The 23,191-nt window shown below is 38.6% G+C and overlaps 1 protein-coding gene across 1 annotated transcript in view; it reads right to left on the bottom strand.

The window, feature by feature from the left end:
• LOC149182385 (recQ-mediated instability-like protein) overlaps positions 1-23,191 on the bottom strand; it is a 152,423-nt gene that overhangs the window by 93,067 nt on the left and 36,165 nt on the right. The window contains exons 2-3 of the mRNA XM_089418503.1: positions 14,816-14,924; positions 14,648-14,709 (exon numbers count right to left, since the gene is read on the bottom strand). Coding sequence (XP_089274629.1) covers positions 14,648-14,709; positions 14,816-14,924 — 171 coding nt within the window. The remainder of the gene's footprint in view (positions 1-14,647; positions 14,710-14,815; positions 14,925-23,191) is intronic.

Genomic DNA, 23,191 nt, shown 5'->3' with positions numbered 1-23,191 from the left:
TCTGGTGACAGCATTCTGAATGATGAGATTGATGTGTTGTCAAAGTGGTTGATTGATTTGGTTGTGGTTGGTTCAAAAGGAGATTGGTTGATGCAGATATATTTGATGATTGAATGATGTTATTGATGGATCCAGTCTGAAAATTTATGAAACGTGGTCCCTGGAAGAAAAGAGAAGGTTGTAGCCTTCTGTAGGTCGGCGCCTACGTACTAGTAAACATATCAGCTAGTACAAGAGCTAGGGGGTTGTAGCTCCCTTCCAGTAGAAGCTGGAGAAAGAGAGAAGGTTGTAGCCTTCTGTAGGTAGAAGCATGCGTACTAGTATAAGACTGCACCAGTACAAAACTTGTAAACAGAATTCTCTTATTATTAAAAAAAGACAGAGACGATTGCAACAAGTGGTTTTCACCCACATTAGGTTTCCACCTTATATCTTGGTATTCATGTGTGTTGCTTATGTGTGATGCTTTAATCTGTGTTTACTGCACTGTCTAATGAATTCCTGATATACTGGTTAAAGTTCAATGCATGATAATTTGGTTAAATCAAAGGATCTCTGCATATACGCTGGTTGCATTGAGTACAGTTGCGTATACACGCTAGTTTACTAAGCTGAAGTAGCGTATACAAATCAGTTTTGAAAATAAATTATTGATTTGATAATACTGATTCACCCCCCCCCCCCCTCATGAAGATTTTACAAAAAGGGACTAGTTGCAAGGGCTTGGGGAAGTTGTTTCTACTTCAAGAATGACTACTTGTGTATTAAATGCTCTACCATTTGAATGGAGCGGTTTTTCAACTAGCAACTACTCTAAGAAGGATACTACACCTTTTGATTAGTTATGGGCTCAATGTATCTTGGAAGAATCTAGAATAAAGGCTCATGATGACATCGAATCAAATGAAAAGTCTTAAGCCTTTATTGCAAGGTCCAAGAAGTTGAAGAAATGGAAGTTTGGAAAGTCCAAAGGAAAGCCATATATTTCCAAAATTCAATGCTTTGGATGCAATGAGTATGGACACTTTAAGAGGGATTGTCCAAACAAGGAGAACAACAAAAGAAAAGAAAGAAGTGAAGCTCACATAGCTGAAGAAAAGGGAGAACTTGAGAAGAAGTCGAAAGGAGAAGATCCCAAGGACCTTTACTACTAAAGGAAGCTCCATCTCTATTAGGTTCTTTATGCAATTCGTCTTTCTTTTATTAAGGAGAAAGTGGAGTAGTATGAATTATTAAAATTTTTAGAAGAAGTCTTGATTTTTGTAAAAGCATGGCATCTTAGGAAGAAGCACATGATAGTAGAAGAATTAGAATCTACATCGCCAAGTTGCTTTTGTAAGAATCATCTAACCTTCAAGAATGAGAAGATTGGAACTGTATTGCATATTAGTCTTCATCCAAGCATTTTCTAACATATTATTAGAGGTAACCATTTTGCAAAAGGGATAGTTAAAGATCCTCCTACAAGAACCATCATTCATGAAGGTTCTTGGAAGAAACATTATGGCTAGTATATATTCCATCTAGTATGGAAACAATACTCTTGAAGGATGAAGGAATGCACATGGTCAAGTTGCAGCATGAAAGGCATAATGAAATTCTTTCTACTCTTCAAAGAAACCTATCTTCGACAACTATAAGAAGCAATTCCATTCAAGAAAGGATGGCTAAATGGTTGGATGAGCAAAGGTATGCATATTTTAAAGTAACTCTTTTCTAGGGTAGGGTTCATATCTACAAGAATCTTGCAGAAAGAGTTGACTATAAAAGTATGCTCGGTAAGTCTTCCATGTAATTACTCGATGCTTGAAAGAAGAATTTTGATATGCTTCAGCATGGCTAAAGATCAAGACTCTCACACAAGATTGCATGGCATAAATATACCAATATTGATCAACATCAAGTATAGTCTTCGGAAGAAAGAAAGGGAGTTAATGATGATAACTCCAAGGAAGATATTGTAGCTTGAGAATCAAGTTCAATCCATAGGCACTTTGATTAAAAGCAAATGCATGGAGAAGGATCCCTACACAATATGAACATGGACCATGTAGAAGGATGTTGATCTTAAAAAGCGAATAGTTTTGGTGAAAAGGCCATCATGATAAGGTAAATATTCATATTCGGGTATTGGTTATCAAGTTGACATATTGTTTTGCTACCTGGAAGGATATTGTAGAAATGCATTATGGCAATTGAGTAAATTTAGCATGTTGGTGTTGAACTCGATTCAAAGAACATATGGACTGAGTGAATGGTTTTGGTAATCCTTGAAGGATTATGTAGTCAAGATGTTTACATCACTATCTTGGGATTGAAAAGTAGCAGTATAAGAGGATAACTTGATATTCATAAAGATCACTTTGATAACACTCGATATAATGCCTTCATTGATGATAACTAGAGGAAAGTGATATGTAAGGTCGATGGCCTGAATCCCATCACAAGATTAAAGGAAGAGGATGGCTCCATAATATCCAGGAAGGTAGAAGCTGTGAAAATTCCTCAACCGGAATCCCTACTGCAGCAACTGATGATATTACTCCTATTTGTTAAATTCCTTTAAACAAATTACTTGCAGTTTCCTACGGCAAATATCGTAATACATACACTACAACCTTCACTTAATTAAATATTTTATGGAAACAAGAGACTGAGGAAGAATGAAAATACAACACAATTGACACCGTTATTTTTGGACAAATGTCCCCGAAAAAACCCAATGCGGGAAAACCGGTGCAGCAGATTTAAGGGTTTTATATTATTAAGCAGTAGTTCTTAATACAACTCTGGATGCCCTTCTGGCAATCCCGTTACAGAGAAAAAGACACTGGCAGAAAACTTAGTGAGATTACCACACTCCACCCGGCAAATCTCGACTGATCTGGTAGTTGAACTGATTGTACCTGGCTACAAATGTGTTTCCCCTTCATAGTAACTGTCTGGGCCTGCGTGGAGCTCTTTGAGGCTCTGCGTCAGCTCTGCTCTGGGTCTCCTTGCCTCCTGGAGCTCTAACGTCAACCCTCTCGGCTGATCCGACAACTCCCTGGCAAATTTCGGACTTCTGCTAGAAGACAGCTCTGCCTCTGCGTTGGCCCTTTTGGCTCTGCATCAAGCATTGTGTGGGCCCTCCTGGCCTAGCGTCAGTCCTTCCTGGGTCTGCGCTACCTCCACTAGTGCTTCTTTGCCTCTCTGTTGAGTATTCTAGGTCCTGGAGAAGATACTCCAACCCAACCATCCCTTCCCCTCACCTGCAAGAAATCTACTCGATCAGAATTTCCTCCTGAGAACTTCTCACTTCAAAAATTCGATCTCTTGATCTCTCAGTGTGTTTTCCAAATGACCCTCAAGCCCCTTCTTATATCTTTCTGTTGGACAACCAACGGCCTACATTAACTCCTAATCAAAGGCTCAGATAGTTTTGGCTTGATCTCCATCTTCTTATAGAAGTTACAACCACAGTTAGATTAATATCCATTAATATTTTAATTTTCCTAAGTTTAGACTTAGGAACTCCATTAAAAACATTAATTATTTTAATAAAATCGCCTCTGGGTGGAATTTCCCAAAATGATTTTTGGGTTCTTTGGAATACATGTGCCCAAGCATCCCTACAAAATTTGAGGCCTAGAGCACATCTGATGCTACCCCAAATCAACAGAAGCTCAATATGATGAGATGCAAAAGAAAGGATTCATGCAGCGGCTACTTGAAGATCCCCATGAAGAACTAGTAGTTGATGAATATATCAAGACAAGCTAAAGAGCTTGTGGTTATGACTTCCCAAATTGAAAGGAAGTTAAGAATTTCCTCTATGTTTGAGAGGGTGAAAAGGAGTTTCCTTAAATGATTAAAAAGGAGAAAGGATATATTCCCTAAATAAGAGGGAATGAGGGTATCCTCCCTGATTGAGGAGTGATAATTGGCATTGTATTCTCTTCTATCATGTGTCATGCACTAGGCCAGGACTAATAGCCATACGTCTAAGTGAAGGCCATGCTAGAGATAATGGAGAATTGGATAAGCATCTAAGATTAATACTCCTTGAGGATAAATAATCCAAGATAGGAAGCATTCTTATTAACTGACACTCTTTGAGGATTGGACAGGTATCCAAGACAAGAGTGGTTGAAGAGGACCGATATTCTGAGTATTGGGAATCCAAGATAAGAATAGTCCTAAAAGGACATACCTAGTGAACATCTGGATGGTGTATGTACCTTGAAGAGGTAGTGTCTTCTCTCATGTAAAACCTTCCAGCATTATGCTTTGATATGAGAAGAGCTTGTCATGAGAAGGCCTTACTGTGTTGATAATGTTGGTCATAATCTTGATGCTTAAAAGATGGCTTACCAATCTGACTCTTCTTATGAGAACTCTTCAGTTTGATAATATCCTTGCACTGGTTGTACAATTATGAATACCTCCCTAGTTAAGAGGGAGTGTTGGAAAATGTAACTAGTTTCAATGTTCATAATTGTTATTGTACTCATGCCATTATGTATATCTTATGTTACAAGAAAAAACAGAAAGAAAAATATTATTTTAAAGCATGGGTTTCATGCTTCATTTTATTGGTCATCTAGGTCAAGCATGTTGTTCATGCTTCTAAGGTTTTTCTAAGTCAAAAGAATGCTTTTCTTGAGTCAAGAGAGTCCTTGTCACTTGTATAAGACCCTATTGGGCAAGTTGTAACATGTAAAATATATTGATTATAAGTCTAGAAAGTCAAATAAGCCTCCTAGCACAAGACGGCCCCACAAGTGACAAGTTGTCCTAGAAGAAACTACTCGACCTCCTCATATTAGTATATATAAGAGCGAATTCAACCTACTTAGCACACATTTGATCTATAAGCAAGACAAGTTTGATCTAAAGAACGAAAAGGAAGAAAAGAAGAGCGAAGAAGGCTATAAGACAAGGAAGAAGACCAAGTGAAGGAAGGAGAACTAATTTCTATCTTTTTTCGTCCACACGTGCGAGGGTTAGGGTTTCTGCAAGCCGACAATTGCAAGTCTAATTTGCAGGAGGCCAAGAATTGAAAATCCAAGTTGCAAGAGGGATGAAACTCTATTTTGACCTAGTTTGACTCTTGTTGACTTTGGAGACATTGACTTGCTTGAATAAAGACTTCTTGAAAGGTTGACACATGCCAGAAAGAAAGGATTTCCGCTATTCCAAAGGACTGAAGTTGCAGTTCTGAAATAGAAGGTCGAAATTCTGAAGTGGAGCAAATTTGAAGAGAATTGACCTTTGTTGACTTGGTCAAACTTTGACTTATTTGGAAGAAATTCTTGAGGGGCTGACTTGGTGCTTGGAGGAGGTCTTGACTTTGGTTGTAGGGTCTTGGATTTCTCATTTGAAATGATTCTATAAGAAGAGGAGATTATTTCTAGGTTTTCCCCTTGAAGGGGTTTTTGTCCTGGCTTGGAGCCTACTTCTTGTGTCTATTGTCTTTATTGTTTATGCTCTTGATAATTGTTTGATGAAGAGAACAACACTAAGAATAAAAGAAGCTAGTATAAAGATCACAAACTTTTATCAAGGATAAGGAGAAAAATTTAAATAGTTGCCCTACTACATTCTCCAACACTGCCAGTGCTGAGTTTTTTATTCTTTCATGCTTTATATTAGCACCATGCTCCTTGATTCTTACTTGTATGGAATGACCAGTTTCACCAATATAACACTTTCTACAAGAGCAATCTACTTTTTAAACAATTTTGTACTAGAAGTGATCAATGTTATGCTTCACACATTTAACCTTTAGTCTAATAATGGTGAGGGGTCTAAAAGATGTTATGATCTCTTTTCGTTTCAGAACCTTGGATATCTTATCAATGGTTCCTTAGAGGTGGGGTAGGTAGGCAGTCTTTCCTGAACCCTAGATGTTAGTGCTATGAGGGTTGTTATCAGGTATATCTAAATATTTTTGAAGGGCGTTCATTATGTCTTTTTTGTTATAACCAAGATTCCTGAAGACATTAATCAAGTGGTTTTTCTCATTTTGTTTGTGGTCTTCCCTGGAAATAATAAAAGCTCTAGTGGCTAGGGTTCTGATGACGCCAATCTTTTGTGTGAGGAAGGTGTGAGAGTCAACATGTAGGTAGTTTTCTATGTGGGTCTTCTTTCGGTAGACTTTATGGTCCAATTGTCCATTAGGTTTCATCTGTGAAAATTTGTTAACCCGAATCCTATTGCAACAATTGGAAATAATTCTCGTAATTGTTAAATTAATTTTTAACAATTTATTTATTGTTTGCCACAGCAAATATTGAATCAATCACACTACAACCTACACAAATAAATTGTTAAATTTGGGTATGTTCTATGCTTAGAGCAATTTACTTCAATTTTTCATATTAGCCCAATGTCAATATTCAGATTAGCAATCACATCAGCATGATAGTAAAGTGCAGATAGAACATAAACATAAACAGTAGAAGACAAGAGGACACAAGATGTGGCACTAGCCAGGGACAAACCCCAATGTGGGGAAACCCTTGATCAATTCTTCTTATATTCTTCAATAGTGCAGTAGAGAGAGAGATAGTACAAATATACAAAACTGAGATTTTATGACAACAGTAGAAAGTACATCATTATGACAGACTTCAATCATTAAGAGTGTTGTAGGATATCCTGATGCAACATTCCTCCAATTGCTAGCTGCTCTAGCAATTCTGGTTAGGGCACAATATGCAACCCTAAACTCCCTTGACTGTGATGAATGGTTGATTTGATAAGGGCACCTGAAGTTGTCCTAAACTTCCTTCATAATCTTCAAACAAACCTAAGAGAGCAGCCCCAAAGTAACCCTTGCTATGGTACTATGGCATGTGGCCTAGCACATAGCAAAACTGAAGTAAATGTCCTCAAAATAGTTACATAAACATCAACAACGCATTAGTATATATTAGCACCCAATCTGCATATGAAACCAACCCTACGTAGATCTGATCTAAGTCTGAGGACAGACTTCTTCAACACACAGCCTCACCTTATGACTGTAACTTCCAGCCTTGCTAACATCCCTTTAATTCAAGCCTTAAGGCTGGCTTATTTTCCACGTTGTCACCTACAGCACACAAATATTTCCATGTTGTCCATCTAGTCTTCTTCACGCTGTCAACAGGCTTCAATTCGCTGCGTTAGGGTCTCTCCTTGGCTGCGAATTAGATGATTCCCTTGACTGCGTATTAAGCCTTTCTTAACTGTAGATAGGGCCTCCTTTAGACAACAGGTTAAGGACTTCTTTATACTGCATATTGGTGCTTCCTTTGACGGCTAATAGTCTCCTTTTAGCATGTGGCTAGACATCCTCACAAGACTGTTGCTAAGGCTTCATGACTGCGGCTAGGCTTCCACTAGACAATATATAGGAGCCTCCTTCAACTGCGGATATAAGGTTGCATCTAGACAACATATAGGAGCCTCCTTCAACTACGAATATAGGGTTGCATTACCCTTCTTTTGCTGCAGAATAAGGCCTGCGGTTAGGGAACTAGGGCACCTTCAAGACTGCGACTATACCTTCTTTGTGACTGCGGCTAGGGCATGGCTAGATCTCCTTCAACTGCGGCTAGGTGTCTCTCCCTTCAACTGCGTCTAGGGCACCTTGTCTTGTTGCATCTAGAACCCTTCCTTCACTACATCTAGGGCTTCTCCCTCTTGACCTCTCTAGCCACTAAACCCAAACGAGTGGAGAGAGATCATGAGAGAAGTGTGTGTCTCAAATGACTTGAGACCTCTTCTATTTATAATGCAACGTTGAGGATAAGTTGGGGTTATTTGCTTGTTGGCCGACCTTGACAAATTGTCAAATAACACAAATAAATTCATATCTCCATAAATACATGTCAGAATCGAATGATCTTTAGATCAATCCTACACCTCTCGGAGAGAGGAATCCAAGAAAAATATCAGCTACCATAAATAAGATGACCCACATAGAGTTTGGCCCTAGTTGCCAATTTTAACACACCCTCTCAACTAGGGAGAACTCCATCTGCTAATCCATCTGCCAATCCATACTATCTCTGTCATCAATGCAGTGCCCTGCACTGCTCTGTTGAAATATGAAGAAGAAGAAGTGATTGAGAATGTATCATACTATTCTCTGCTGACCCGAAGTCAGTGCCAAATACAGAGTGTCTCATAACACTTTCACTGATCCGAAATCAGTTCCAAATAAAGAGAGTGTCTCATACCACTCTTACTGACCCGAAGTCAATTCCAATTAATCCTAGATCAATATCATCCTAGCATAGGGAGTACGGTAGTACACGATGCGTCCATCAATAGTGTTATGGTCCCTATCCTCATTTCCCTACTCATTGGCCAGATGAGAGGTATTTCCCATGAATCCCAGACTGCATGGGTACGATGTCTCAGCAGGAGAAGGATGAACCACTCCTGCCTACATGTCACTAAGGGGTATCCTAGGGGAAGGCTAAACCACTCACCCTGTACACAACAAATCACTAGGGGAAGGCTTGACCACTCACCCTATGATTGTGTATTAGTAGGAGAAGGATGAACCACTCATCCTGCCTACATAGCAAACCACTAGGGGAAGGTTGAACCACTCACCCTATGGTTTCTCATCACTCCAAGAAGTACCCCATGCCCCCCGGAGCTCCCAGAGCTCAATATCCATATCATACAGGACCCTCAGGAGAGGGTCTCTCCACGACTCCTAGTCGTTCTCAGAAAGTCAATAATTTGACCTTTCCTAGGGGCTTTGTCATAATATCGACGACCTGCTCATCATTTCCAATGCGAAGGAGCCTTATTGCTCCTCGATGTACCATATCCCGGATAAAGTGGTACCTGATGTCTATGTGCTTGGAGAGATCATGAAATACGGGACTCTCTGATAATCGAATCCCACTCTAGTTGTCACAAAGGATCATGGTGGTATCCAGCACATGTCCTAACAGCTCACTGAAGAGCTTCATCAACCAGACAGCTTCACACGAGGCCATACTCGCAGCTATGTATTCGGCCTCAACGGTGCTCAAAGAAACCGACTTCTGCTTCCTGCTCATCCAAGATATCGAAGCAGAGCCCAAAGAGAAAGAGCACTTAGAAGTGCTCTTGCAATCCACCACACTGCCTGCCCAATCAGCATCAGAATAATAATGCAGCCTTACATTTCCAGCAATGTCTCTCAGTCTATGAGTGATTGTGCCCTGAAGATATCTCAGAAGATTCTTGGCACCAATCCAATGTGAGTGATGAGGCTCAACCATATATAGGCTCAACATGCTAACTGCAAAACATATATTCAGACGAGAGTTCACCAAGAACATCAATGCTACTATGAGTTGACGAGACACAGAGGCATTTCCCAATTCAGGTCCAGTAGCATTACCGCATAACTTCTTAAAGTTAAGCTCCATTGGGGTAGTCACAGGCTTGCAGTTCACCATTCCAAATTCGAAATCCAACTCCCTCTTACGTTTGTAAATGAGAGGACCTACACCTGTTAGAGAGAGGTCGTCCTCATAAGGTACCAGTATGAGAGGTCTATCATCCACAACCTTAAAGCAAAGGTTTGGGTCGGCTTCACTCCTAGTGAACCTCAGCGTCATCAGATAGATGTCAATCCTCTCAAACCAAGTCTGGGGTGCTTGCTTCAAACTATAGAGAGCTTTCTTCAACCTGTATATATGAGATTCCTGGTCATGAACCTCAAGCCCCTCGGGTTGTTCTACATCAGTGTTCTTGATATTACTTACAAGTTTTCCTTTGGTACATCCCGGACATATACCTTCATGCTCTTCTTTGAACTCAGGCATCCCTGTCACCATCTGTCTCACATCGGGTAGGGCCTTACAATGAAGATGGGCAAACCTCTGGTGCCTTAGTTCAAATTGAAGAGATGTATCACAAGACATGGTCCCCAATGGACTTCCTGCAACTTGATACAAAGTGCTAACCCTAAACCCAAGAGTAAAAGCATCTTTAAAATTCCTTTTCCAAACACGTACCTTTCCATCGATGAATGCCACCTTGTAACCTTTGTCTTCCATTGCCGAAATGGACACAAGCTTCTTCTTAAGATCAGGTACATAAAGAACTTCTTGTAAATGAATCGTGTTACCCTGATTTAATTGAAGAGTAACATTCCCTACACCCTTTACGGGATAGGTGGCATCGTCTCCAAGAATAATCTCCAAGTTTGTTTCCTTCTCTATCAAATTAGAGAGAGCTTCCTTGTATCCGGTGAAGTGCCTTGAAGCACCACTATCAATAAGTCAATTTCCCAAAGTGTCTGGAGGAAAGGTAGAGGAGAGAGCCGAAATAAGATAATACTCCTTTTGCTTATCAGAAACAACATTTGATTCTTCATACCTGGAGTTCCTTGCTTTCTTGGAGGGTCGACCATTTCCTTGATGTCATGCATACCTTTTTCCTTTTACATTATACCTGTCATTCCTTCGATCATTGTTGTTGAAGTTGCCCCTGGAATAACTATGATCATCATCATGTGATCTGTCCCTTCTATTTGGACACTCCCTCGCATAATGGCCAAACTTGTTGCAAGCAAAGCATCTGCCCTTCCTTCCACCCTTAGATCTGGGCTTTCCATTGAAGTGACCTTTAGACCCTGCATTATTTCTCCTTTTGGCATGAGCGGAGAAAGCAATGGGGTTGCCTCTATTAGAAGGCATTTCTTGCTCCACCATTCTTTTTTCTTCCTGAATGCATCTTGACATCAATTCTTCAAATCCTGGAATTCGATCATTATTGAGAATAGTGGTTCTAAATATATACCACTCAGGTGGAAGCCCTCCAAGAGTAGTGATAGTAAGTTCCCTGTCAGAAATGACTTCTCCAATCGATAGAAGATCATTCTTGATCTCAGTGATCCTTAAGAAGTAGGATTGAATATCCTCGTCCTTGCCCTTCTTAATATCCTTCAACTTATTTTTGAGGAACAAAATTTGATTTGCATCACTAACCTTGAACATGCTTACCAATCTGTCATAGATTTCCTTGGAGGTGTTCAGATCGGAGATGTAGGCCACCAGACGCTTGTCAATGGAATCTCTGATAATCTTCTTCGCTTTGACTTCACCCTTGGTGTGCTTGTTCTTTGTAGCAGTCGGTGCATTTGATGGAGGCTCGGGGATTTTACCCTCACATAATCCAGCACTTCTTGTTCTTCTAATGTCAGATCAAGAGACATCTTCCATCGTGATAGTCAGACTATTCCTGAAGCTTATCTTCAGCCGGGAAGTGGGATGAGGAACCCATTGAGCCTTTTGTCCTTTCCAACTGCCTTCGGTGATTGCTCTTTCACTCTTGCTTGGGCTTTGTCTTCACCCCAACTCCAATACCATGTTAAATTTAGGTATGTTCTATGCTTAGGGAAATTTAATTCAATTTTTCATATTAGCCCAATGTCAATATTCAAATTAGCAATCACATCAGCATGATGGTAAAGTACAGATAGAACATAAACATAAACAGTAGAAGACAAGCCAAGACAAGAGGACACAAGATGTGGCACCAACTAGGGACAAACCCCAATGTGGGGAAACCCTTGACCAATTCTTCTTATATTCTTCAATAGTTCAGCAGAGAGAGAGAGAGTACAAATATACAAAACTGAGATTTTATGACAGCAGTAGAAAGTACATCATTATGACAGATTTCCATCATTAAGAGTATTGTAGCATATCCTGATGCAACATTCCTCCAATTGCTAGCTGCTCCAACAATTCTGGTTAGGGCACAATATGCAGCCCTAAACTCCCTCGACTGTGGTGAATGGTTGATTTGATAAGGACACCTAAAGTTGTCCTAAAATTCCTTCATAATCTTCAAACAGTCCTAAGAGAACAGCCCCAAAGTAAACCTTGCTATGGTGCTATGGCCTGTGGCCTACCACATAGCAATGTTGAAGTAAATATCCTCAGAACAGTTACATAAACATCAACAACACATTAGTATATATTAGCACCCAAACAGCATATGAAACCAGCCCTACGTAGATCTAATCTAAGTCTGAGGACAGACTTCTTCAACACACAGCCTCACCTTATGACTATAACTTCCAGCCTTGCTAACAGCCCTTTAATTCAAGCCTTAAGGCTGGCTTATTTTCCATGCTGTCACCTACAACACACAAAGATTTCCACGTTGTCCATCTAGTCTTCTTCACGCTATCAACAAGCTTCAATTAGTTGTGTTAGGGTCTCTCCTTGGCCATGAATTAGAAGATTCCCTTGACTATGTATTAGGCCTTTCTTAACTATAGACAGGGCCTCCTTTAGACAGCAGGTCAAGGGCTTCTTTATACTGCGTATTGGTGCTTCCTTTGACAGCTAATAGGTCTCCTTTTAGCCTGCGGCCAGACCTCCTCACAAGACTGCTGCTAGGGCTTTATGACTGCGGCTAGGGCTTCATGATTGCAGTTAGGCTTCCACTAGACAACATATAGGAGCCTCCTTCAACTACGGATATAGGGCTGCATCTAGACAGCGTATAGGAGCCTCCTTCAACTACGGATATAGGGTTGCATTAGACCTTCTTTTGCTGCGGAATAAGGCTTGCGGTTAGGGCACTAGGGCACCTTCAAGACTGTGGCTATACCTTCTTTGTGACTACGGCTAGGGCATGGCTAGATCTCCTTCAACTACAGCTAGGTGTCTCTCCCTTCAGTTGCGTCTAGGGCACCTTGTCTTGCTGCGTCTCGAACCCTTCCTTCATTGTGTCTAGGGCTTCTCCCTCTTGAACTCTCTAACCATTAAACCCAAACGAGTGGAGAGAGATCATGAGAGAAGTGTGTGTCTCAAATGACTTGGGACCTCTTCTATTTATAATGCAACTTTGAGGATAAGTTGGGGTTATTTGCTTGCTAGTCGAGCTTGACAAATTGTCAAATAACACAAATAAATTCATATCTCCATAAATACATGTCGGAATCGGATGATCTTTAGGTCAATCCTACACCTCTCGGAGAGAGGAATCCAAGAAAAATATCAGATGCCATAAATAAGATGACCCACATGGAGTTTGGCCCTAGTTGCCAATTTTGACACAAACTGTGGAATAAATAAACACTAGAAGAAATATTAGCACACATAAAATGATAGTTATTTTTGGACCAATGTCCCTGGAAAAACCCAACTTGGGAAAACCAGTGCAACAACTGAGGGTTTTATTATTATGTAGCAATGAAATAATCTGAGTACAACTGGATGCCGAAACTGGCAATCCTACAGAGAAAAAACTGGCAAGAAAAATCTAGTGAGGAATTTCCTCACTCCACAGGCAAATCCGAGCTCTGACCTCAGCTCAAATTGAGTCATCCAAACTAGCTTTGCATTGCTACTGCATCACCCTAGCACAGTCACTTCTGCACTCAGCTTGAACCAACTTCTCCTCAAGCCATCTGGCCTGCTATTGTCTGGGAAAAAATCTCTCCTAACCTCCAAAACCTCTGCCCAACTTCTGACACTGAAACTCTGCTATTCCCCAACAGATTCGAAATTGCCTCTAGAGGCTATTGCGTTGCTCTGCGTCAACCTCACTGTGGCTCACTTGCCTCTCTACAAATACACTCACCGGAACTGGAATCCTTCCTCCGGCTTCACTGTCCCTGCCACTCTCTCACTGCTTCAATCTCACTGGCTCTCTCTTCAGCAACTGACTCCTGCTACTCAGGAAATCAAACTGTTGAAGTGATTTCTCCAAGCCCCATCGACGACTTCTTATATTCCTCTGTTGAGACTTCAATAGCCAAGATTACATCTTATTCGATGGCGAGGATTAACTTGAAATTGATCCATGTGAGTTTCTAGAACATTCACGCTTTAACTTAATTAATTCTAATTAATTAGTCATATTCCCTAAGTTTAGACTTAGGAAATATTTAAAAACTTACTAACAATCTAATTAAGTCATTTCTAGGCGAAATTTCCAAAAATGATTTATGGGTTTTGGAGATCTCATGCATTCTAGCTTCTCAACAAAATTTCAAGGCTAGAACACATCCAATGCTACAAAAACTAACATCATCATTATTAGAACATCCAAAAATGGGATGCAATCATCATCCTATTTCCATGGTGAATTAGAGGTCAGTTGAGATGTTGTTAAGATGTTGTACAAAAATTTAGAGTTCTTTCCCATGAGGCCAGATGACATTAGTGTCATCAACGAATCTTTTCCAAATCCTGGGCTTCTGATAGTAGGTGTTAAGTGCCATACTTTCAAATTTTTCCATATAAAGGTTAGCCACTATTGGTGAAAGAGGGGATCCGATGGCTACCCCGCTGATCTGCTCATAGTATTCTCCCCTTAATCTGGAAAAAGTGGATCTGAGACATACTTCAGAAAGCTTTGTTGTTTCAGGGTCAATCACTTCTTTAATTACTTGAACAGACTGATTTAGGGGATCTTAGTAAACAGGGATACTATGGTTCTTATTTATATTCAACTCGCTACTCTGCAACATATAAACTTGTGCAGGGTTGTAAGTAACAACAATTCATCAATAGAATTATGAGCAATCAAAATAAATATGGAAGATATTGGTATGCACCTAAACTTGTGCAGTGTTGTCAGTAACAACAATTCATCAATAGAATTATGAGCAATCAAAATAAATATGGAAGATATTGGTATGCACCTTGATTACCGAGGTACAGTTTCCACTAACTGTGTATGCTCCTATCACCATTACATACATACCTGTCACATTGCATTAAACCTACATTATAATCTAAAATTGCCATGCAAACATCTGATTTCAGTACGGCAGAATTTAGTCCATTATACTACTAAACGTAATAGCAACCTGTCTTCCATTGTTGCTGCTGGAAATCCTTTGGAAGTAATAGCTCTATTATAGAGCTACCATCATCTAGTATGAGACGTCCTTGCTCTGTAACTGCAACCAGCACGCCCTGTGATCCATGTCATTCCATCTATGCAATATAGTTTATGAATATCCTGGTGAATGTGCATGTGCCTCTGTGTGTGGCATATATTCTTACTTTACTAGCAAAAGCGTATTCAAATGTGAAATGAATATATTTATCAAGAGACTTTGAACTCCGGTAATTTATGAATGTCCTGGTGAATGTGCATGTGCCTCTGTGTGTGGGATATATTCTTACTTTACTAGCAAAAGCGTATTCAAATGTGAAATGAATATATTTATAAAGAGACTTTGAACTCCAGTAATTATATGCACGCAATGACAAATAGATGATGTGGTCGATATTCATCATTGCCAGCAAGTCAACATGTACATATGCTATTCTTCACTCGAGAGTCAAAAATAACACTGGATTTTGCTAAGGCAGAATAATCAAGGCCAATCAGTTTTCCTTGACCTGCAAGAGAAAGGAATCTAGAATAGACAAATCAAGGCCAAACAATTTTCCTTGATCGGCAATAGCTCACAATGCCCCTCATATGCATAGAGAGAACAAAAGAAGAATAAGAGAGATAATACCTGCATTACATGGTAAAGATAAAACACAAACAACCTTATTTCATTAGCAAGTACCCTATAGAACACACACAGTATTCCTTCCAGTAATAGTTTTATTTCATTGAAGAGTGCAATGATTATATGAGTTCCCACTGTCACTACTAACAGCAATGTATGCCCTAATGATATAGAAAATTACTGCTGGAAACACTACAATCATAGTAATAATGTCTTTGTCACAACATACCCATCAGAAGATGATACTTGCATCATGGTAATGCCATCCAAGTGAAGCTACTATACAAGTAACAAATGACAACATTATGAAAACTTCCTTTGCGGGACTTGCCCATGCAGTTAGAATCAACTGAACATGAGCATCTACAATTTCATCAATTTTAAAGACTACAGTGTCAGCAATTATTTTCATTTATAACACTTTAGATATAGAAGGAAGATGAATTAAACACACCCCTTTGCCTCATTCCCTGTGCATGTACCCAGTAGTCTAATCTCGAATCAACAGCCTTTGTATATGGGTGCATTAATATTGTGCCTTCTTTTCTTTCGGGAATACCTATGCATATGGGGTATTGGTTGTTAGTGAACATTGTCTGTGCAACTTAAATTTTCCATGTTGAACCCACTTTTAGTTGCACCTGTAACCTTGCAACTACACTTACTAGGAATATGTGCAGTCTTCCAATTTCCTCAAGATTTTGTATTCTTTCATTCCCTTCTCTGATATCATGAATTTGTCAAGTTCCTCCTTCATCTCTATTAATGAATTCAAGTTGTTCACCTAAAATCTATATAGGTGTAAGTAATAACTGCCAATCCTCATCCTTGTTGCCTGCACTCTCTCACATATTGTTTCTTATCTTTTGTATTGCTCTACTCACATAAACCTCTGAAGTATAAACTGTCACCATTTGCTTCATTGTCGAAATACCATGGCATGTTCATATTTTCCAGTCTAGTAAGCCCGTGTGGGAAAAGTGTACTACTTTGCATCGTTTTCATAATGTAAAGAAGGGAGAGTAAAAGACAATTACGTCACTAGTTGTGTCCTAGGGATTTGTTCACAGAATTCTCACCATTTTACATTACCCACCCTATGAATGGATTAGTTAGTTAAGTAGTAGTCAACTAAATATTAGACAAGCAGGGTGAGAGTGAAATGGAAAACAGAGGATTATGTTAAAACGGCCAGACTTATTCCTCCTCAAATCTGTCAAATTTATTAGTGAGTTAAGTAGTAGTCAACTAAATATTAGACAAGCAGCGTAAGAATGAAATGGAAAACAGAGGATTATGTTAAACAGCCAGACTTATTCCTCCTCAAATCCATCAAATTTGTAAAAGAGGGGCAGGTATAGTTCCAAAGGGTATAGTCATTGTATATTTGATCTGCAAGCTGCCCTGGATAATGCAATGGTCAGCTCACCAAAACAGATATAAAACTACAGCTCCTAGAGTGAACCTACACTCAACTGTGTGACTATTCATTTTGTATCTTTAGTGATTTAACAGAAGATAAAACACACCAAATGGATTTTTTAACTACTGTGTCACAAAAGCATAACTGCAATAGCAAAGGCATTCATTTGGAACATAATATTTACCCTGGGAAACCTGATATGGGAAGAGCCAGCAAGAAATGAAGGATTGTGGTTGTTGCCCCCTCAAGGAAACTAGTTCCAGACCACCCTCTCAGGGGTCCACTGATGCTACTTGGATTAGCTCTCATGCTCATCTCTACCAATTCAGACATGATTTTCCAGTTCTTCTAGCCCTACATCATCCATGAGATCTTCAAATGACTCTATGAGGGTATATCATCTCCTATATTTTCTCACCTTAGATGATATGTGCTTCCACAGATGGTACTTTATGCTTATTTAAGTTGATGTGTTATGATTTCATGTGATGATTTCTTATCTAGAAGTGGTGTGATAATTTCTAACCTTGTCATGAAAGTGATAAATGTTGGTAAGATCTTATAACACTTCTTAATTCTAATAGTTTTATTATTTTGCATTGTCTACCATGAGGGGACATAATTGTCCTTACAAAAGTATGTTGTGACTTAGGACAGATTGTACTATTAGTAATCTAGTTAAGTAGTATATACATATCCTAACCATATCTAAACATTTTCCACCTATTCCCTTTCACTACCATCTTATATATATAAAAATATAATCCCCACTTACGTTAGAATTATCAAAAGTCATCCAGCAAGGTCTAATGAAGAAACTATAGGAAAAATCAAGGCAAGCTCAAGTCAAATAAAGCCAAAAAAAGGTGAGAGGTGAAGAGAATGAAAGAAAATTCAAAAAAACCATATCACTTCATTAAAAAGGACCACCCCCTAAAGTCCTATGTGAAAAAAGTACATTTAAAGAAAAAGAACGAGCAAATCAAAGAAAAAATGTAAAAAAGGGTAAGAAATAAGGTGTCGAAGTGGTATTTCTAAGAAAAAGTTCCCTCTCAAAGGTTTGATAGAAATAAATTGAAGACTCCAAGCTAAAAAATGCTACTTGGACCAGCAAAAGACCTTATGCATCATTAAAAGTGACTTTGAGTGTCAAAACATAAGGTTTTGCTTCCTTTATTCATCAATAATTCATCAAATTTACCTATATCTATCAAATTACCTAGAAAATACCTTTTTTCTAAGCAATTGACACATGTAATAAGGGTAAAGTTGTCCCACCATGCAAAACTTAGGAAATTTATAAAATTAACCTATGTTAAGTTGTTGATAGTAGTGTTATCAAAACCAAACTATCCTTTTACTTAAAATTTTAACATTACCATCAATTGTTTCAAGATGTTTGAGAGTGGCTCCAACCTCATTAGACTTCATATAGAGAAAGTAGAATTTTAGATCCCATTAAAAATTCAATAAACTTAACAATTTTCAGGATTTCAGGATTGGTGGGATTGCAAGGTTTCAACTGGATTCTATCATGTATGAGGATACAGAACTCGCATTTAATCAAGAGCACTAAGCCTTCTATCTAAATTGATGTTGGTTGCATTGATTGTTGAACTTCTTTGTCATGATCCTAACATCTCCATGGCTTGAGCAAAGGGTACCTTTTCACTAGGATCATGACAGAGGGGTTCACCAATCAATGCAACAAAAACCAGACACTTACCATATGATCAGATTATAGAGTCTAGAGTCTAGACTGTGTCACTTTAGCCTACTATGCTTATTTTTGGACTCTAGAGGCCATTTAGTGACTCTTTGTTGAGGTATTTTGGTTCAAAGTTGTATTGCACTCAGTGCTATTTTGGTTATATGCAGTCTAACTTGCTATATAAATGAGAAACTTTGCATATTTGTGTATAAATGGTTTGGATTCACGTGGATGCACATGAATATATACATCTTTCTTCAAATTTTCAATATTTTATCTATTTTTTGGTCAACCAGTTTATTGGTCCAGTTTCTTTCCGATTCTGGACTAATTCACATTTTTGGGGTCAACTGGTTTGATGACCAATCCGATTCTAATAACAGCAGTTGTTAGAGGATATTATTTAAACTTTGTTGCTTAATGAGTTGTTTGGAGCTTGATGCATCATTATAGGTGGGCTCCTTCACATTCGAATTTGTGCACTTGCCTCAAGATCTATGTCATTGCTATAGGATCCATGTACCTACATTGGGATCCATGTGCCTTGATCCAACCATATTTGCCTACATTGGAATTTGAACCACTTTTCTTTGGATCCATAATAGTACATTAGGATATGTGCAGCATGGTGGATGATGATGAGGATGCCAAATTATCACAGAGGTGTCCACATCGTCACTTTGTACACTTGTTAGCATATGGAGCATTTAATGAGACACGTAAACAGGTATTACTTGGCATATGTGAGAATCCTTCTAGAAAGGGGCACATTTTCTCTCCCCTCCCTCACATGTGTGGCCTCTAGAAGCTTCTAGAAGGGGTGCCCCTTATCTTGACCTATTGTCGCACATGTAAAGGGTTTGTTGCATAAAGAGAGTTAGTGGGGTGCTCATGTTTTGACCCTTTTTTGACCTCACACACATGCTTCTAGAAGGTTAGTTGCACAAACTAATGAAGGCACACTTGTTCTCTCTCACATTTGGGACACATTTCCGGAGCTAGTTGGAGTTTTTCTCACCTTGAGTGTGTCCTAGCTTTTATGAGTTTGCTGTAACTTCTAGTGGTTTTCTCACATTGTTTTCATTCAGGACATGATATGGGTTCATGGTTTTATCTCAGCCCATCGTATGAGCACATTGTTTCATTAGAGCTCATGGTTTTCTCTGTATGATTTTGAGAAGGCCTTTACCTATTTAAGGAGGGCGTCACTCTCATTTGGCATGGTTCAAAATGGATTAAAAAGGCTTATTTGCTCAGCACTGGTGTGTTTCCTTCACAATTTCCTTTAGTATTATGTCCCAGGTCAATAATAGAAGGGTTTTGGCATACAATTCTCATTGAGGAAATAGCTATTGCAAGCTAGCAAATGCAAATAGGTATAAGTTATCTCTATTTTCTTTCTTTGTAGATTTAAAGCTAGGTCTTAGTATTGGAATTCAATACCCTACAGTTTTAGCCTTCCTATGACTTTTGTATTATCCAGGATTTCTTAGCGTGAAGCTCAACATGCATTCTCTAGGGATGCTTGAGGAATTCAGCAACCAAGTTAAAGGGCATCTACTCAAGGGATGGATTAGACTGCATGCCCAATGGTAGCACTTAGGGTTTTCCTTTTCTTTCCTTAACCATCTCAATTTAATTACTTTTCCTTTTCCATTTTTGTTTTATTCAGCAATCTAGGATTTTGTTTCCATATCTATTCATCTAGATTGCTTCTTCGAGGTTTGCATGTGCTAACCTTCTCCACCTTTCACAGAAAATCTGGAATTTAAATGCAGGTTGATCTCTTTACTCCGTTCTACTTGAAATCGATCTGTCATTACGATTGTTTTTATTGCAGATCACACTCTTTTAACGACTTAATGGTAAATGATCTGCTGTCAATTCATTAGCTTTTGCAGGTCACACTCTTTCATTGCTTATATTACTAATCGATTTCAATTTTTTTCAAATTAAGATCTAATGTTTTCTCTTCTTTAATCCTTTGCATAGATCTAATATTCAATCTCACTAAGGAAACTCATGAATTTAAAAGTTCTCTTGAATGCTTTTGAAGTATTGGAAATATGATAATGCTTTAACTTAAGTAAATTTCTGAGTTTCTAAAAGCCTGATACTTATATTTGGTGCATTTTGAAAAAACGTTTCCATCATCTCATGGTTTGAAACTTTGATGTGCTGAAAATTCACTAAACGATCCACTAAAATATGCAAATGATTCAGGGATTTATTCTATGTTTTGGGTTTAAGAACTATAAATGGATCTTGGCTGCTTTCTGATCTTTGTATTTTATATCTGGAGTAATCACAAATGACTAGAAGATTCATAAACTAAATGATTGGAAAAACCTTAACCACATCGCTGGTACAAAAGTTACAATTCTGGGTTGTTTTGGTTCAAATGTGATTCACATTACAGGCAGTAATAAATCTGGTGAATGCAATGCCTAGTTATACTGTGATATGTGGTAATACTAGACCTTTCTTTTGTCACTTACAAATTATTACGCTGAGACGGGTATAATTTCATTTAAATTTTATATGATCCATCTATTAAATGTATGAAACTGAATTGGGCAAATCTAGAATGGACATATGGTTCACACTGAATGCGGGTTTTACATTTACATAAGAGCTTCCCAGAATTCATACTCCAACATTGCTGTGTTATAACTCCAACTGAGAATGTTAATCTCATGCTTCACAACATAAGTACATCATAATGCTGGTAGTTATCTTAATTTGAAAATTTGAGCTAATTTGGGTGTTGCTGTGTATTACTTGCAAGCACGCATACTCTCTAGACATATTTTAATAGCCAAGTCTAAACTCTACTGATTTCCATTTGCTGGTTATAAATAAACATGCTCGTCCACTACAGCACTATTACCTGATTCACTAGTTAAGCATCTTACTTGGGCAATATTTTCTCATACTTGAATGGTTTCTCGATATCACATGACTAGCTCATACTCAAGCATATCGTATAATCTAAGCTTCATACCCATATGAATCCTGGGTCTAAAATTTGATTTGATGGCATGCACCACCATCACTCTAAACGTCAAAGAATTATTTAATGCTGATTGGTTTGTTTCTAATTCAGAGTTTCGTTGTTTTGGGGAGAAGATTCAGAGTTTCGTTGCTAGCATATATATGCTTTTAAAATAAATATGAGTGAGAAGAAAAATGCTTATCTATAATTTGCTGCCTTCAAGAGTCCAAGTCATGATGGAAATAGCATTTCTAAAATGGTTTAACACGTTTACTATAAGCTCCATGTGACATGATAAACCATAGATCTTTAGTAACATTCTAAATTTTAGTCCATATTCTAGGTCTAAGAGAGCTGGTGTGTAAACCTGAATTATCAAACAATTTGGTAATTCCAGGCATTGCATTATTACTTATTGGATTTACTGCCTTAAGCTTTATATGGTGTGATCATTGTCATAAAACAAACTAGTCATTTCCAACAGTCACATTTGTTTAATTCACAACTCACTTGTGTTACACAGTATTTTGTCACACCTCCTATTCACTTCATGTTCCATATCCCAAAGTTCCAAAATATTGACAACTGTGCAGCATATCCATCATGATATACAGACCAACTCCCTGAAGAATCAAAGGAAAACTGCCCTGAATCCATTCTGAAGAAGATTAACTAAAAACCTAAATTTTAGCATCAGCGCGTTTTGCTCCACTACCTGCCCATGCTAATGGCAAGTTGCACAGTTATACACTAGCACTGCCAACGCGGGTTTTGATATGAAAAGCCATGCTGAACCTCTTTTAGCAGGTTTTCCCAAACTAGAGGAGACGCTTCGTGCACTAGAACCTTCGAGAACAGCGAGTTGGATATTGGTTGTTATTGATATGGTCGAGCTCTCCCATTTGGACCTCTTGATCTTATCATCATGGGCTTTCCCCTTGAGATGTGGACCTTCCTCCCTCTTTTGTGGATCCCTAACTCCCTCTCCCTTCTTATAAATTCACTCCCTTCCATCCCCAAATGGTTGGTCATTGATTGCTGCATCCCTATGCTGAGATTATGCTTACATGTTACCCATTCTAGCTTGGAGAAGGAGTGTTTGAAGAGTCTTTGCTTGGACTTGGACATCCACCAAAAGGAGGTCTCCAACATCAAGGCATAGGTTGTATGCTTCCCTTTTTAGCTTATTAATATATACATTTGATATTCACTTTCCATAATTGTATAAATGTTTATGCTTTTAGCTTAATACTCCTTGATCTATTAAGTAGTTTATGTTTGATGTATGCCATATATGCTCTTGTATCTTGCATAGCTCTTTGATCTTCCTTGCAGGTACTCAGACGTGAAGAACAAGTAAGGAGCGAGGCCTGGAATGAAAGAATCAAAGTCATCTCCAAAGGATTGAGCGATTAGCATCAGAGCGAGGTAGGTTTCTCCTTCTCTCTACATTTGTTAAACATAAACTAGGAAAGTGTATGTTAGTTTGTTTAGTTTGTTGCTAGACCCATTCATTGGGCTAGAGGGATCACCTATGTCCGTAGAGGGGATTTACCTTCACAACACTTAGCACTCATTAAATTTTTG

Source organism: Pinus tabuliformis, chromosome 3_2 (assembly GCF_031772625.1).
Source record: "Pinus tabuliformis cultivar Carrire ecotype Pingquan chromosome 3_2, CPIR1, whole genome shotgun sequence".
Classification (NCBI taxonomy): domain Eukaryota; kingdom Viridiplantae; phylum Streptophyta; class Pinopsida; order Pinales; family Pinaceae; genus Pinus; species Pinus tabuliformis.
The sequence above is the reverse complement of the archived record's forward strand: the minus strand, read 5'-3'. Positions and strand labels throughout refer to the sequence as shown.